At 34.7% G+C, this 18,245-nt stretch overlaps 1 protein-coding gene across 1 annotated transcript; it reads right to left on the reverse strand.

The window, feature by feature from the left end:
* Positions 1–3,886: 3,886 nt before the first annotated feature.
* LOC138900744 (uncharacterized) lies at positions 3,887–4,769 on the reverse strand. Its single transcript, XM_070188250.1, has 2 exons — positions 4,761–4,769; positions 3,887–4,327 (listed from the first exon to the last, which is right to left on the reverse strand). The coding sequence occupies exons 1-2, from the start codon at positions 4,767–4,769 to the stop codon at positions 3,887–3,889; spliced, it is 450 nt and encodes a 149-aa protein (XP_070044351.1).
* Positions 4,770–18,245: the final 13,476 nt, after the last annotated feature.

Here is an 18,245-nt window from a genome sequence, read left to right on the forward strand (position 1 = left end):
CTTTAAATTAAATAAACAAAGAAACAAATGCGGAAGTAAAGTTTGAAATATAATGAAATAATCTATAAAAATAACGGTGTCTAAATATCATCCCAGAATTGGTGTCACAAGTGCAGGAGCTTCTAGAATAAATACAAATAAAGGTCTGAATAAAATAAAGTTGTCTAGAAATAAACACACAGCTAAAGTAAAATAGACGGAGACTTCAGAACTGTGAACGTCATGCAGTTATACCTCAAGTCTCCTCTGGTAGCTGAAATTTGAGCAAGTCTATGGTACGCCGCTGGGACCAACTCTGAAATCTGCACAAGAAGTGTAGAGTGTAGTATCAGTACAACCGACCCCATGTATTGGTAAGTGCTGAGCCTAACCTCGACGAAGTAGTGACGAGGCTAAGGCGGTTCACTTACATTAACATGTACGCAATATTAATAACAATAACAAATAATAGAAATAAAGCAGGTAATTCATTTATAATAATTGAAGCCAACTCAACAGTCATAATCCATTATTATTTCATCCAATTCTGTTGCAGCGAGCAACCCGCTCTCATAGTATATTCACATTCAATTTTGTTGCAGCGTGCAACCCGCTCTCCCAATATATTCCTTTTAATCAAGTCTGTCGTATATTTATTTCAATCAAGTATATATATATACTTTTTAGTAAGTCTATTGCGGCGTGCAATCCGATCCCCCCAATATTGACTTTTAATAAGTCTGTTGCGGCGTGCAACCCGATCCTCCAATATGGACGTTTTAATAAGTCTGCTGCGGCGTACAACCCGATCCTCCAATATGGACTTTTTAATAAGTATGTTGCGGCGTGCAACCCGATCCTCCAATATATCCATTTCAATCAATTCTTATAGAAAAATTTTTCCAATAAATCCAACAATTAATATAAAATTATAAGACAACAAGCATACAATAATTATGATTTAATTATGAAACAAACAATGACAAATAGCAATTTATTATGGGAATCGGGAAGAAAATAGGCAGTAATGTTTAATATGCTAAATGTTAAGTAGCAATTAATACACATAATTCAAATAAGATATAACAATTAATGCAGGAATTCAAGAATTAATATTTACCAAAGAATAGGAGAGAAACATTTATTATAACAATTAATTCATGATTTAAAATAATTTATGATTTTTCAAGTAAATATGCAAACAATTAATTTGAAGACGTATAGATACTCATCACCTTGCCTATACGTCGTTCACATGCATTTCACATAACAAATAATTTAAGAGTTTTATTCACTCAAGTCAAGGTTAACCACGACACTTACCTCACTTTGCAAATTCCAATCAATTACTCAACCATAACTTTTCCTTTTAAATTTGTCTCCAAAAGTTTCAAATATATTCCCAAACAATTTGATATATTCAATACTAATCATAGGAATTAATTCCATATGAATTTACAAATTTTTCGGATAAAAATCCGAAATTCATTAAAATATTCGATAGTGGGACCCACATCTCAAATCTCAGAAAACTTACGAAATCCGAACACCCATTCCGAGACGAGTCCAACCATACAAAAATTATCCAATTCCGATATCAAATGGACCTTCAAATCTTAAATTTTCGTTTTTGGAAGAATTTATAAAAATTTAATTTTTCTTTCATAAATTCACAGATTCATGATATAATTGATTATTTAATCATGAAATATAATCAGTATAGGATAAGAAACACTTACCCCAATATTTTCCCGTAAAAATCGCCCAAAAATTGCCTCTTGAGGTTTAGGGTTCGAAAATTTGAAGAATGAATGAAAAATCCTGTCTAAGTCCAAAGTTATCAATTGCGGATGTCGCATTTGCGACCTGACCTTCGCAATTGCGAAGCTCGCAAATGCGAATAGTTCATCGCAAATGCGAGTACCTTCACATTTCAGCTACCTTTGCAAATGCGAAGATTATGTCGCATTTGTGACAATTGGTCCTTCGCAATTGCGAAGATAAACTCGCAATTGCGAGAACTGCTGGCCTAGGCTTTCTTCGCAATTGCGATAATAACCTCGCAATGGCCATACCTGCTTGGTTCGCATTTGCGATGCCTGATCTTGCAATTGCGAGATTAGAGGCCTGCAACAAGTTCAGTTATACCAGCAAAATTTTCTAAGTTCAAAACATCCCATGACATATCTGAAACTCATCCGAGCCATCGGGGCTCCAACCCGAACATGCCCGTAAGTCTAAAAATATCATACGAACTTGATTGTGCGATCAAATCACAAACTAACACCTAAAACTATGATTTAGCACCAAAACTCACGAATTCCTCAAGAACATTTCAAAACTACTATCTCAACCGGACGTCCGAATCACGTCAAATCAACTCCGATTTCTACTAAATTTTACATACTTGAGTTATATATTATATTAAACTTGTACCATAATACAGAACCAAAATACCGGCCTGATACCAATGAGATCAAACATTAATTAATTTCTTTAAATCCATAGAATTCGAATCTTACAATTTTCATCCGAAATTCATTTCTTGAGATACGGACCTCGGAATTTGATTTCGGGCATACGCCCAAGTCCCATATTTTACTACGGACCTTCCGGGAATGTTGAAATACGGGTCCGGGTCCGTTTACTCAAAACGTTGACCAAAGTCAACTAAAAATCAATTTTAAATCCCAAAAATTATTACTTCATAAATTTTCACATAAAGGCTTTCCGGATTTACGCCCGGACTATGCACGTAAGTCAAGGAATGAAAAATAATATTTTTCGAGGTCTTAGAACACATAATTACTTATTAAAATTAAAGATGATATTTTGGGTCATCACAATTGTGTCGTATGCTATTGTTAAATAATATTTTCGTTCTTTCGTTTGATAGTATCGTATTGTACTGTAACTATTAAGTTTACTAAATACCCTTAATTATTTTAAATATTAAATTTATTAAGAATTACACATAAAAATATATGAAAGTAAAAATATAATTTAAGCCTTAAATAGAGAAAAAAAATAGTTTGAAAACTAACATGTGGTAGATATTTGCAAATTACTACGTTATTGTAATGGCTTCCAAAGCTAAGAACGAATCACAACTTGGAGTGAGAACGATGACATAAATAATTTACATAATACGTATTTGGGTGGAGTAAGTATAAAATATGATAAAAGAAAAATAGAATTATGGAGTAATAAGTAAGGGCACAATTGGAAAGAAAAATATGAAATAATCCCACCACACCGATTCGGTTGTTTCAAAAAATGGGGCTTCTCATTGTTCTGGAATAATTGATTTAACAATACAATGCAATCCATTTTAAATAAATAATCAAAACAGACATTATTTTGGGATAACAATACAATACGATACAATAAGTAACAACCATCCAAACAAGCTGTTAGTTACAATATAGAAGTTAAACTCTATATTAAATTCCTCAGCTAGTTGTTTTTCTTAATATGAATGATTACGTGTGGCGGCGACTTCTCAGGACGACTAGATTTCTGCACGAAACATTGGACATATTCTTATCAATGGTCACAAACAGGAACTTTCTTATGGAAAATCTATAAGAAAATCTTCATCTGAATATTGCATGGCATGCATCACTACTTTATTTTTTTGATGTAGTAATTAACATCTCTTTTACTTCTCCATTAGTAGAGTATTACTAATTTCCTTGTAATTAAAGACAGAAAAACGTTATCAGTTTTAGATGTTATCCAAGGTAATTAATATTTATACAAATTAAAATTAAGGTACTAAGATTTTTCATGTGTGGTGTTACCAATGTGGTGTGATAGAAAACTTATGTCGATTAGCTTAATACTAACAACTATTACAACAAAATATGCTAACGCACTTTATCCTGTAAAATCAGGCACACGTGACTCAAGATGAAACTCTGATGCTAACGCTACTACTACCGCTACTATCATCACTACTACTACTACTACTACTACTACCACTACTACTACTACCACCACCACTACTATCACTACTACCACCACTACCACCACTACTACCACTACTACTACTACCACCAATACTATCACTACCACTACTACTACTACTACTACTACTACTACTACTACCACCACCACTATCACCACTACCACCACTACTACCACTATCACCACTACCATCACTACCACCACTACTACCACTACCACTGCTATCACTGCTACCACTGCTACCACCACTGCTACCACTACTACCACTACCACTACTACCACTACCACCACCACCACCACTACTACTACTACTATTACTACTACTATTACTACTACTACTACTACTACTACTATCACTACTACTACTACTACTACGTGGCTATGTATACTAGAAATGGGGAAAATTATCAGAAGCTAAGGAAAATTTTCAATTTGTATTGTGAGGTGTGCAAGATGAAGGACCATAGCAAGAAAAACTGCTACAAAATAGTGGGGTATCCAGCAGACTTCAGATCAAGAAAGAAAAATGGTAATCCACATGTTGCTTACAATGTGTTGTGTAAAACAATAGTGCATAATCAGCTACCAAGAACTGGTAATCAAGGTTGGACAGAAAATATGCAGAATGTTCAAATGACCAGCTCAGGAGGAAGCTCAATTACACAAATGCAGAACGCTTCATTGGGAATGTTACCTCAATTAGGAAATTGCACATTCACCAAGGAGTAGTATGATCATAGTGCAGCTACTGAACAAAAACAATACGACATCTTCTGCAACAAATGCCCCTATAGCAAATGCAGCAGGTATACCATGTGCATTACTTGCATCAAATAGTTTGAAATAATGTATAATTATAATACATGTGCTATAAACCATATAGTAGATGACTTGAATTATTACATAAAGCTTCCATAGCTCAAACAAGTCAACCAAAGAAGGTATATCTACCAAATGGAGAAACAACACAGGTTACTCATATTGGATCTAGCACTCTAATAGATCAAGACACTATAACCAATGTGTTTTATATTCCTCAATTCAAGTATAATATGTTGTTAGTTTCTAAAGTAACCAATGAGCTGAAATGTTCAGTTGCTTTCTTTCCTGATTTTTTATATTTCAAGAAATCTTAGTGGGAGGGTGAAAGCGATTGGTAGAGAAGACAGTGGGTTATACATTCCTAGTAGACAACCAGTACAAGGAAATGAAGCAATCTGCCTAGCAGCAAAAGAATCTGAGTTCAATAAAGAGATCACTTCAAATGATATAGACCTTTGGCACAAAAGATTTGGCCATGTCTCCCCTACTGTATTGAAGAAGATACTCCCAGTAAAAGTAGAAATAATATCTGCTAGAGTAGATAAGTGTAGTATATGTCCTTGTGACAAACAAATAAGGCAACATTTTTGTATAAGTAGCATTAGAACTACTGCTTGTTTTGAGCTCATTCATATGGACCTATGGGGGCTTTATAAAATACCTACTATTGATGGCAACAAATACTTCCTAACTGTGGTTGATGACTTCACCAGAATGATATGGATTCTCCTAAAATTTAAATCAGGTGTATGTATGATTGTGCAACAGTTTATTGCATTTGTGAAAACACAGTTTGATAAATCAATGAAAGTGGTCAGAACTGATAATGGGACAGAGTTTGTTAATTCAGTCTGTAATGATGTATTCAGTAGTCTAGGAGTAATTCATCAAAAAATATGTTCATATACCCCTCAGCAGAATCGGGTAGTTGAGAGGAAACATAGACATATCCTAGAGGTAACTAGAGCAATTAGGTCGCAGGCTGGTATTCCTATGTTCTGGGGACATTGCACTCAAGTTGTTGTTTACCTCATCAATATATTGCCTAGCACAACCATTGAAAACAAAACTCCCTATGAGAAGTTGTATGGCAGGAAGCCATTTGTGCAACATCTGAGTGTTATAGGGTGTTTATGCTATGCTAAAATAGTTCAACAACATGATAAACTAATGCCAAGATCAAATTCTTCTATTCATATGGGATATGCATATAACCAAAAGGGGTATTTGTTATATGACATGGCTGATAAAATATTTTTTATCAACAGAGATGTCATCTTCAAGGAAGATTGTTTTCCTTTTAAAATCCAGTAAAGCAACAATCAACCTATATTTACTCCTCAAAGCAACAATCAGTCATTATATAACCTATAATTTACGGAAGATCTATCATCATTATACATGAGTTCTGGTACCTTCCTCAATCCTGAAACAAGCATACACAATCAGCAGAATATAAGTACCATGCAGTCAAGTAGTTCATTACTCCTTGAATCAACCTCTCAATAAACATTTATCACACAAGCACCACCAAATCAACAACTACATGATCTACATGATTCACTTCCTTCAGAACCACCGCAACAGTTAGTTCAACAGACAACAACTACATAAGCACCAATGACTCAACAGTCTCAGATTATCCCAGTTATACCTTCAGGAGAGTCAGATCTCAGAAAATCCTGCAGAGGCAAGAAACCACCTATATGGATGAAAGACTTTGTATCACTCAATATTCATCAAGATGAACCTTATGCATTATCAAAGTTTCTGACTTATGAAAACATCACACCCAAATACAAAGCCTACATAGCAGCAACATCACAATATCATTGAGCTAACTACCTACTCTGAGGCTGCAAAGGATACTAGGTGGATTGATGCAATGAAAGATGAAATTGAAGCTCTACAAAACAATCACACCTGGGACATAGTTCCTTTACCAGTAGAAAAAATTCCTATAGGCTACAAGTGGATATACAAAGTAAAATACAAAGTCACAGGTAAAGTGGAGAGATTTAAAGCCAGACTAGTAGCAAAAGGGTTCAGTCAAAAAGAAGGTATAGACTACGAGGAAACCTTTTCACCTGTAGTTAAAATGAAGACTGTCAGGACTATCCTAGCTTTAGCTGCAACTAAAAATTGGCATATTCACCAGATGGATATATATAATGTATTTCTACAGGGAGATTTGTTTAATGAGATCTATATGCAATTACCTCAAGATTTCACAAGTCAAGGGGAGAACAAACCAGTCTGCAGACTTGTAAAATCCTTGTATGGATTAAAGCAAGCCCCAAGATAATGGAATGCTAAATTAACAGAGGCTTTAATCATCTCTCAATTTTAGCAAAGTCAACATGACCACTCTGTGTTCTTCAAAAGAACTTCAGAAGGTATCACTATAGTACTTGTCTATGTAGATGATATGCTTATCACATGTGAGTGTCTAAAATTAATAGAAGAAACCAAAAAAAGCCTACAACAAGCTTTCAAAATGAAAGATCTAGGAGAACTGAAATACTTCATAGGCATAGAATTTGCTAGGTCAAAACAAGGAATTCTAATACATCAAAGGAAATATGCATTAGAGCTTATTTCTGAAACTTGCCTCGCAACTGCTAAACCAGTAACCACTCCTCTAGACTTCAATATGAAACTTACAATCAGAGAATATGATGAACATATCAAAAAGGCTGAGTCTACTGCCTATTTAGATGAAGAACTGAAAGATCAAGCTTCATACCAAAAGTTAATAGGTAAGCTTTTATATCTTACAATGACAAGACCAGACATCTCCTTCAGTGTACAAACACTCAGTCAATTTCTGCAAAGACCTAAGAAATATCATATGGAAGCAACCCTAAAAATTGTGAGATACATCAAAAATCAACCTGGGTAAGGCATTTTACTCTCCAGCATATGTAACAACACAGTGTCAGCATATTGTGATGTTGATTGGGCAGCCTATCCAAATTCTAGAAAATCAGTCTCAGAATATTTGATTAGACTTGGGAACTCACTAGTAGCATAGAAGTCAAAAAAGCAAACCATAGTGTCAAGAAGTTCAGCCGAGGCTGAATACAGAAGTCTTGCTTCTAAAGCGGCAAAAAGTAATTTGGCTGACAGGATTCTTGAAGGAAATTGGAATTGAGTTTGAACTGCCTATTGAAATCTTCAGTGACAGTAAAATGGCTATGTAGATTGCAGCAAATCCTTTCTACCATGAAAGAATAAAACATATCGAAATCGATTGCCACTTTATCAGAGAGAAAATCATTCAAGGACTAGTTAAGACAATATACATTTCTACTAAGGAACAACCTGCGGACATACTGACTAAAGGGCTCAACAAGGTTCAACATCAATACCTTTCTTCCAAGCTAGGAATTCTGAATGTTTTCTCAGTACCTAGCTTGAGGGGTAGTGTAGAGAAAGGTGTAACATAATTAGACATAAGGGTAAACTGATAATTTTACAGTATCAGTTAGTTAAGTAGTTAAGATCCTAACGGCTATATGAGTTAGTTAATAATAGTTAGCCCCTAATCTCAATATATGTACTGTGTATCAGATCTTTGAAGAATATCTAAGAAATATTTATTCTGCACTCTTCACTCTTCTCTTTACTTTCGTGTCTCTCTCTCTCAATTATTCATCTGGGTAAAACCCCAAGAATCAGTTCAGGACCTGCTAGTGCTAGTGGAGAAATTGAGGTACGCTTATATGAACTTCTAAGGACTTATAGTGCAAGTACATTTAAAATCTTCATCAGCTTGCTATGTTTTTAATCTCTTCTTTTGTTATGATAGCTTTTTGGGACAAATGGTTTCCCTTTCCCAACTCTTCAAAATCCGTCTGATCATTTTCTTAAAATAATTAACAAAGATTTTGATGAGGTAAACCCTTTAAATAGTATCCATACTCTTTCCCTTTCTAGGATATTAAAGCCAAATATTTTACTAAATATCTAGTTGGGCTATTAATAGGATATCGAACATGGTTTAGCTGGAAGAAAACCAACAGAAGAAGTGGTAGATCTTCTCATTTATTAATATAAATCATCTGAGGGATATCATAAAATCCAGAACTAAGTTTTATAAATATGTCAACATGTAAGCAACAATTGCCAAAAGGGAAAGCAAGAAGGAGAGGTCATTTGCAAGGTGACGAGAAGGAATCACTCTAACTGCCATTATATTTTCAGGGTGGTGAAAAATTGGAAAAAAATAAGCCATGCAAACTTTACTATGCAATAATGCAAAGCCTTATTTTGACAAGGAGGTCTTCTGTGAATATGTTCCGCGATATTGGCTACTATTGGATGCAATTCGCATCTTATATTGTCATTACTTTAGGTCTTGGCTCTATCTACTATAATGTAGACTCATGCTATGGTTCAATCGAGGTATAAACAACTAAAAGGTATAAGAAATCAAAAATAAATTCAGTACGGCTAGATGAACGCGCAATTTATGACTCATAGTACACATTTTTGAATATTAACTTTTCAGGAAAGAGGTCTAATGGTGGCTTTCGTTGTTTCTTCTATGACATTTATGACAATTGGTGGATTCCCATCATTTGTGGAGTACATAAAGGTATTCTTGTTTCATCATCATAACTAACTAATTATATGTTTAATCTTTTATATTGACTAATTAATTTAATTTTTTCGAGAAAATATAGGAGTTTCAAAGAGAAAACATGAACGGATACTATGATTGTTGTGCTTTTGTGATTGGAAACACTCTTTCTTCGATGGCGTACTTACTACTAATTTCATTGGTTCCAGGTGCCATTGCATATTTCCTCGCAGGATTTCAAATGGATTTGGGCATTTTATCTACTTTGCTTTGGCCCTTTTCACCAGTATGATGATAGTCGAGAGCCTAATGACTAATGTTGCATCTATCGTGCCCAATTTCCTCATGGGCATTGTGGTAGGCGCATGAATACAAGGACTACATATATTAAGTGGTGGTATTTTTCAAACACCTAATAAGTTTTCTAAACCAATCTAGAAGTACCTGTTAACATCCATGAATGAGCTCGATTTGAAGAAATCGTCAATGAAGTTTTAGGGTTCTAGAATGTTCTTTCAGAGAGACATGAGAGAAGAAAGGGAATAAAATGAATCGAGCCACTTAAACATTTCCCCCCACTTGTATACCTCGGTGTTCTAATTACAAAGATAGCTAACTACACAATGACAAAAGAAATTAAAGTGTATCCTAGTGTAATAGCTAGCCACAATATAAATAAGTGTGTTAGGCCACTTAAGTTTTGTGCTCTTGTGGTGGGTCTAAGTGTGATAACTCGTCAGATAGCCCAACATCCTCCTTCAAGTTGAAGGGGAACAACACCTTCAACTTGGAGAGAAAAGAATGATGAAGAACTCCAGATAGTGGCTAGGTGAGAATGTCTGCAAATTGGTTTGAAGTAGATACATGAGACAATTGAATTAAGCCTTCATGAAACTTGGTGCGTATAAAATGGCAATCCACCTCGATATGCTTCGTGCGCTCATGGAAAACTGGGTTCTTGGCTATATAAATAGAAGCTACGTTGTGACAAAAGATAGAAATAGGAGAAACAATAGGAACAGACATATCATGAAGCAACCTGGATAACCAAGCTAACTCAACGACTAATTTACTCAAAGCTCGATATCCAGCCTCAACTGATGGCAGAGAAACCACTGGTTGCTTCTTTGATTTCCACCCAATGAGGTTGTCCCCCAAGAATATACAAAAACCATTGACTGATCTACGTGTGTCAGGGCAGGCAGCCCAATCACTGTCAGAGTAGTCTTGGACAGAGAAATCAGGAGAGCTAAAGTAGAATAACACAAGATCAAGTGTACCCTTGAGATACCTCAACATATGAAAAGCATCATGCATATGAGGAACTCTGGGAGCCTTCAAAAATTGACTGAGGTGTTGTACTCCAAAGCAAATATCAGGCCTAGTGTGGGTTAAAAATAATAGTTTTCCAACAAGGCTTCTGAACTTATCAGGTTGGGGCAGCAATTCATCAACACTGGCTTGCAATTTGTGAAGCTCTAATGGATAAATGATAGAAGTAGCATCCAAACAGTTGTATTGTTGCGACAAATCATGAACAAATTTCTTCTAATTTAATAGAACACCAGTAGAATGGGAAGTGACTTCAATTCCCAGGAAATAGTGAAGAGACCCCAAGTCTTTTATTTTGAACTCACTATCTAGGAAATGTTTTAATGCATTTATCTCATCTAATGCATCACCTATGAGGATTATGTCATTCGCATAGACTGCCAATACCACTAGATGACCAGGACTGCCTTTGATGAATAATGAATAATCATTCATGGAATGAGAGTAACCTTTGGAGTAGAGAGCTTGAGACAGCTTGGCATACCATTGCCTAGAAGCTTGTCTCAACCCATAGAGTTATTTATTGAGCTTACAAACCAAAGAGGAAGAAGGAGTAGTAGTAGAAGAAGAAGAAACAACAAGACCAGGAGGCAATTTCATATAAACATCCTCATCCAAATCACCATGCAAGAATGCATTATCAACATCAAGTTGAAATAATGGTCAATGTCTTTTGACAGCTACAACAATAAGGCACTTGACAGTAGACATTTTAACCACATGGAAGAAGGTTTCATTAAAATCCACACCTTCTACTTTTGTATCACCCCTGATTTCCAACCTAGCTTTATATCTTTCGACACTACTATCAGCCATATACTTAATTTTATACACCTACTTACAACCTATGGGCTTCTTACCTTGAGGTAATTCCATAATGTCCCAGGTATAAGTTGCTTGTAGGGCCTCAAACTCTTTTCTCGTGGCATCCTGCCATGATGGAACATATGCATCCTAAGAGTAGTGATATGGTTCAAATTCTACCTGCTGAGCATTAGAACATGAAGAAGAAGAATGAGGAAATTGCAGAACATAATTTTTTAGGTGAGGGGGAAGGTTATGAACTCTAGTGGACTTTCTAAGGTTGGGTATATGTGAAGTAGAGATGATAGGAGTAGAGGGCAAGACATAAGGATTGAAAGTCATATGAGATGTAGGGAGAGGAGTAACATAAGTAGTAGGAGAGTTAGGATAAGCAACAAAAGAACGAGGAGAAGGAACATGAGGAACAATAGAAGGAATGGGAGCTTGTGGAAAGTCATCATCCACAATAGTAGCCGTGATGGGGATTTGGTTATGAGCAGAGTTAGGGAAAGAAAAATCAGAAGCAAAAGGAAACAAGTTCTCATGAAATGTGACATCCCTTGAGATAAAACACTGCTTGGATTGTAAGTTGTATAATTTGTAGCCTTTCTTGGCAAAAGGGTAACCAAGAAATACACAAGGTAATGCCCTTGGTTTAAGTTTGACTCTTTGAGGTATTGTGATAGTAGCATAATAAAGACAACCAAAAGTACTTAGATGTGAATAATGTGGGGGTTTGTTATAAAGGGTTTCATAGGGTGACTTGTTGTGCAGTAATCTGAAAGGGAGTATGTTAATGATATATGTGGTTGTTAGAAGGCAATCACCCCAGAACTTAATAGGAAGTTTAGATTGAAAAAGTAGAGCTCTAGATGCTTCAAGTAGTGTCCTATATTTCCTTTTCACCACACCATTTTGTTGGGGTGTGTGTGGATAAGTAGTTTGATGAGTAATACCATTTTCTGAAAAGAAAGAAATGGCAACATAACTAGATCTTAGTTCAAGTGCATTATCAGATCTTATTTTTGTACAGTTACATAAAATTGAGTCTTAACCATTGCAACAAATGTCTTCAAAGGATAAAAGGCATTACTCTTGGATCCCATAAGATAAGTCCAAGTACTCCTAGAGAAATCATCAACAATTGTAAGGAAATACCTAGAACTAGAATAGGTGGGAGTAAGATAAAGTCCCCAAGTATCAACATGAATCAATTGGAAAGGCTTAGAGGTATGAATGGAGCTATCATGAAAGGGCAGTCTAGTCTGCCTTGCCATGGGACAAATATCACAAGGGAAAGACTGAACATATGAGATAACATGTAAAATTTCATAAATATATTTTATTTTAGCAAAATGAGCATATGCAAACTTGATATTCCAAACATAATCCATGTCATTTACAGTAGCTTTATTACATATGAAAGAAATAATCTGCACAAGAGAGAAAGGAGAACTAGAAGTGCACAAAGGTGATAAGCTACTAGTGTAACTAGAAGACATAATACTCTGAGATTGAGAAAGTTTTTCCCAAATGAACTTGTATAGACCACTGTCCAGTTTACCAAGATCTAGAGCTTCTTCAGAGAAGGGTCCTATAGAATACATGAAATTATGGTAAACTAAACTATGCAATCAAATTGTTCAGTAAGTCTATGCACGTAAATTAGGTTATGTTTGAAAGAAGAAAGATATAGCACATTCTGTAAGACAATAGAATCAGTTAGTACAAAAAACCATGTACAAGTAACTTTGACCTTATAACCATTTGGAAGGGAAACTAGAAAAGGAATTGGTAGTGGTGTGATGTTAATGAGGAAATCTTTATTTGATGTCATATGGTCAGAAGCACCAAAATCAATCATCCAAGTTAAGGAATTAGATTGAGTCAGCAAGGCAGAATTAAAACTATATGCTACATTTTTAGGCAATTATGTACCAGCAAAGTTAGCAGAAGCCATGATGTTGAGTGAGGATCTAGAATCAGACATATGAGCTTGCTGAAGTAAAGAGATGAGCTGATCATATTGTTGCTTGGTCAGACTAGGAACCCAAGATCCCTGATCATGTTGGCTAACACTAGGCTGTGTGGGATGAGTAGCATGAACACATTCAGAATGAGGAAGATAATAATTCTCAACCATATTAGTTGCGCCATTTCTTCCTTTGGTGAACTTGAAATTAGAGGGAAACCCAATAAGTTTGTAATAATTTTCAACCATATGCCAGGTTTCTAGCAATACTTGCAGAAAATAACATTTCTAGACTGATCAAAATTCACTCTTTGATGAAATTATTTTAGGGCTTGAGGATTGAACTGTTTTTGCTGAAAGTGAGGTTGAATGGATTTATTGAAAGAGGAATTCAAATTGAAGGAGGCTGACTCATATTGACAAAAAGGATTTGGGTTCACTTGTCTCTGCTTTTCATCTTGTAGAAGAATACTATACACACTGTCAAGAAAGGGCAGGGGTTGCATCATTAACATATTGCTTCTAACCCCTACATACACCTCATTCAGGCCCATGAGAAATTGATGGACTTTGTCCTCCTCTTTCTCCCTTTGAGGCCTTCTTTTGCAACACAAACACATGAATTTGCATGAGTGGTGTACATAACCTCCAGTTCATCCCAAACCTTCTTGAGTTTATTAAAATATGAGGCAATATCAAGAGATCCTTGGTAAGTGGAGGCAAGCTGCCTTTTTAATTCGAAGGCCTTGGTCCCATTTACAGCCCCATATTTATTATTAAGTTATTTTCATATACTTTCAGCTATTTCTGAGTACTGTACACTTTCAGCAATATCAGGTGACAAAGAATGAGTCAACTATGAAATGACCATATTATTGCAACGATCTCATTGTCTATATTGAGGAGAGTTTTCAGGAGGTTTGATGCATGACCCATCAATGAATCCTATTTTATTTCTAGAAGATAAGGAGACTATCATATTACCTTTCCATCCTCCAAATCCAACCCCCGAGAATGGTACAGTGAGGGTAATACCAGGAACATCGGAAGATGAGAGGAACATGGAAGAAGAAGGATCAATAGTGGAAGTACACACAGAAGTAGACACACTAGGTCCGGAACTACTCATATCAACGATAAATTCACACAAAGTCACAGATTTACTATATTCTCAAATGGAAATTAGCGAGAGAGAAGAAATACTGAACTTCTTCGCAACATGAAGAAGCAAAGGTCTTGAGAAGACGACACCTAGCAAAATCCCCAAAATCAACTCACAAAAAAAACCCTAGGTCATGCAGAAACCCATGTCTGATACGTGATTCTAGGTCTTCAATTTCTTTAACAGATAAACACCTCAAACTAGAAGATATCTTCGACTCCAACAATGAATGTTAAAAAAAACACGCTCCAACTACTTTAATCAAAAGGATCGAAATTGCAAACTTTGGTCGAACATCAAAAACTGGACAAAACTTAACACAGTTAGTATCGCTCGATAGAGGACTAAGAGGAGATGTGTTTTCTCTGCTCTGATACCATGCTAACATCCATGAATGAGCTCGATTTGAAGAAATCGTCAATGAAGTTTTATGGTTCTGTAATGTTCTTTCAGAGAAACATTAGAGAATGAAAGGGAATAAAATGAATCGAGCCACTTAAACATTTGTCCCCCACTTATATTTATACATCAATGTTCTAATTACAAAGATAGTTAACTATACAATTACAAAAGAAATTAAAGTGTATCCTAGTGTAATAGCTAGCCACAATATAAATAAGTGTGCTGAGCCACTTAAGTTTTGTGCTCTTGTTATGGGCCTAAGTGTGACAGCCCGTCAGATAGCCTAACAGTACCCATTATACTACATTTCGTTCCACAAGTATACTTACCCAGGCATATTTAAGAATGAATTTGATGGGTTAAAGTTCACTGACAATCTGAATGGAAACAATCATACAATTAGTGGAGAAGATGTCTTGAGAGATAAATTGCAACTAGAAATTGCATACTCAAAGTGGATAGACCTAGTTATTCTAGTGGGCGTTTGGAAGAAATGTAAAATTTCAAAAAAAAAGTGAAAATAAATTTCAAGTGAAAACGGTATTTGAAAATTAGAGTTGTGTTTGGACATGGATATAATTTTGGGTTGTTTTTGAATTTTTGTGAGTGATATGAGTGAATTTTGAAAAATAACTTTTTGGAGTTTTTCAAATTTTTGAAAAATTCTAAAATTCATATTCAAGTTAAACTTGAAAATTTTATGACCAAACACTAATTTCGGAAAAAAATGATATTTGTTTTTTTGTCCAAACGGGCTCCTAGTAGGCATATTAATTGTGTACCGTCTATTCTTCTTCCTGATTATCAAGACAAATGAAAAAGCTGTGCATACAAGAAAAGCTTCCACATCAATTCTATCAAACCGAAGTAGGCAAATCATGGGCAAGTCCTTACCTGCTTCGCCTCTCCATGGACTCACTCCATCTTATGACATCTCTGCCGATAATTAGGCCGCTTTAAAATTTTAAATTAAATGCTCATTCCTTTTCACACTTCTTTCTTCGTTGACCTTCTATCATAAGATATGGTTAGATTGCGAAGCTTTTTACCAAGTAATATTGTAGTTCTTAAAATAGGGCTATGTCAAATTTGGTCAAATATGAGGCTATGTATGTGTTTGGACATAAAAACTGTGAATTTTGAAAAAAAATGAATTAGTATTTGAAGTTAAGTTGAAAAATAGTATTTAGAATTTAAAATTATGTTTGGACATGCATTTCACTAGAAAAAATATTACAGTTTTGTAAGTGGAAAAAAAATTAAAAAATTTGAAAAGCTGGTCAAAATCACCATTTGGTTTTTTAAAAGCTCATTTTTGAAAAATTTTAAAAATTTTAAAAAAATTCATGGACAAACACGTTTTTTATAAAAAAAAATGGAAAAAAGAAAATACATCTATGGACAAACGAGTCCTAAATTAGTTTGTCAAACGTGGTCAAAATACTAGTTGAAAATTTTCTTGACAAGATAGATTCTTTTCTTAAAATAATGTTTTCAGAATATATTTGCATATAATGTCTAAATGCCTATTAGTCTTCTTAACTTGAGAAGTGAACATTCTTACTCTTTGAGAGATGTACCTTGTTAATTAACTTATTCTGAAAACCAATTCTACAAATTAAATAAGCTTCCAATTTTTACATAATGAGTCCATTTTTTCTTAAATTGTTATAAAACAATAAAAGAAAAAGAAGAACATTACATAGAAAAGTAGAGAGAGAGAATTCTTATTGATTTGGGACCAATTATAATGGAATAGAACCCCTCTATTTATAGGGAAAAAGTGGCTTAGCCACCAAGTAACAATTCTAAAATCTCTCTATAATATAGACATTCACTATAAATAAAATACTATTTATAACACTCCCCCTTGAATGTCTATCCAACAGATAATGTGTCTCGTTAAAACCTTAACTAAAATAAAATCCAGTGAAAAAAATTATAGATAGGGAAAAAGAGTACACATATTTAGAAATACGCATTTTGGTTGCCTCGTTAAAAATATTGCAAGAAAAACTTAGTGGGACAAAACCTTGTAAGGAAAAAAGAGTACAACGCGTATTAATTCCCCCTTATGAGAGTATCAATTCAGATCCTTGAGCCTTCACATTCCAATATCGTGCACCATCTTCTAAAGATCGTTGGTATAGATTTGATAAATAAATCAGCCATGTTAACTTGAATTAATATGTTGCACCTTGAAATCATCAGTCTTGAGAGATACGTAATGTCTTCATAAAATACCGTGGAATGGAATTTTCAATATCTCCATAGAGATTCTCGCTATCATATTATCATGCTTATAGTTATAGCAAGATGCATATGTGCACAAATTACACTTAAGATGTGGTACTTCAGGACCAAGAATTGTATATGCTTTAAGCAATTTAAACCCTTCAGAGATTGTCATATAAGCCATATGAATGGACTTTAGATGTATATCAAGTTTGTATGGCATGTTAGACATATAAGATAGATAAAGTGATTGCACACACAATTGACTTTATACTTTCAAGTGTTTAAACTACATGTCTTTCATATGAAACTAATTCTATTCGAATTGCGTCTCTTTCATTTGGCCAATATTTTTGTGTATGTATTCGATAGACTTAAGATCCTCATCTATACTTAGCGCCATGATAAATGTCGTCGACGAATATTTTATATCGATTCCAATATTTTTTCATAAAGACATAACATAGAGATTTCTTCATTCATATTTTCAAGTACATGAACCTCTCATAAGATTTTATGAAGTATTATGTCATATGACCTTCTAGATCACTTGCCTCCTTAACATGATTATTTTAATCATTTGCTCGTTTTCTTTATCAAGAAATTTATTTGAAACCGATTTGTCTGTACGCTTTAAGCGTACCATAGACTTTGTCCTTCTAGGACTTATTCTAATATGAGCATTTTCAGTGAGAATATAGTTACTTTCTTTGGGTCAGCAAATGCGTCTTGCATGCTTTGCAATATATTGCAGATGAATTATCTTTTTATGAACTTCAAGTTCATATTTTCTTATTCGAAGATCTAGATGTAGAAATGATAATTCATTCCACGTAACTTTTTCTCAACCGTTCATCATGTCTCCCCCTCGTGTTAGAAAAACTAACTTGCTTCCTCAACTTTGGGAACTCATCTTTGTGCATTATGGTGTTAATCAAAATATACACCGCACATCAATAATAATAAGATGAAATTATTTGGTT

The sequence above is a fragment of the Nicotiana tomentosiformis genome, chromosome 1, assembly GCF_000390325.3.
Source record: "Nicotiana tomentosiformis chromosome 1, ASM39032v3, whole genome shotgun sequence".
Lineage (NCBI taxonomy): Eukaryota > Viridiplantae > Streptophyta > Magnoliopsida > Solanales > Solanaceae > Nicotiana > Nicotiana tomentosiformis.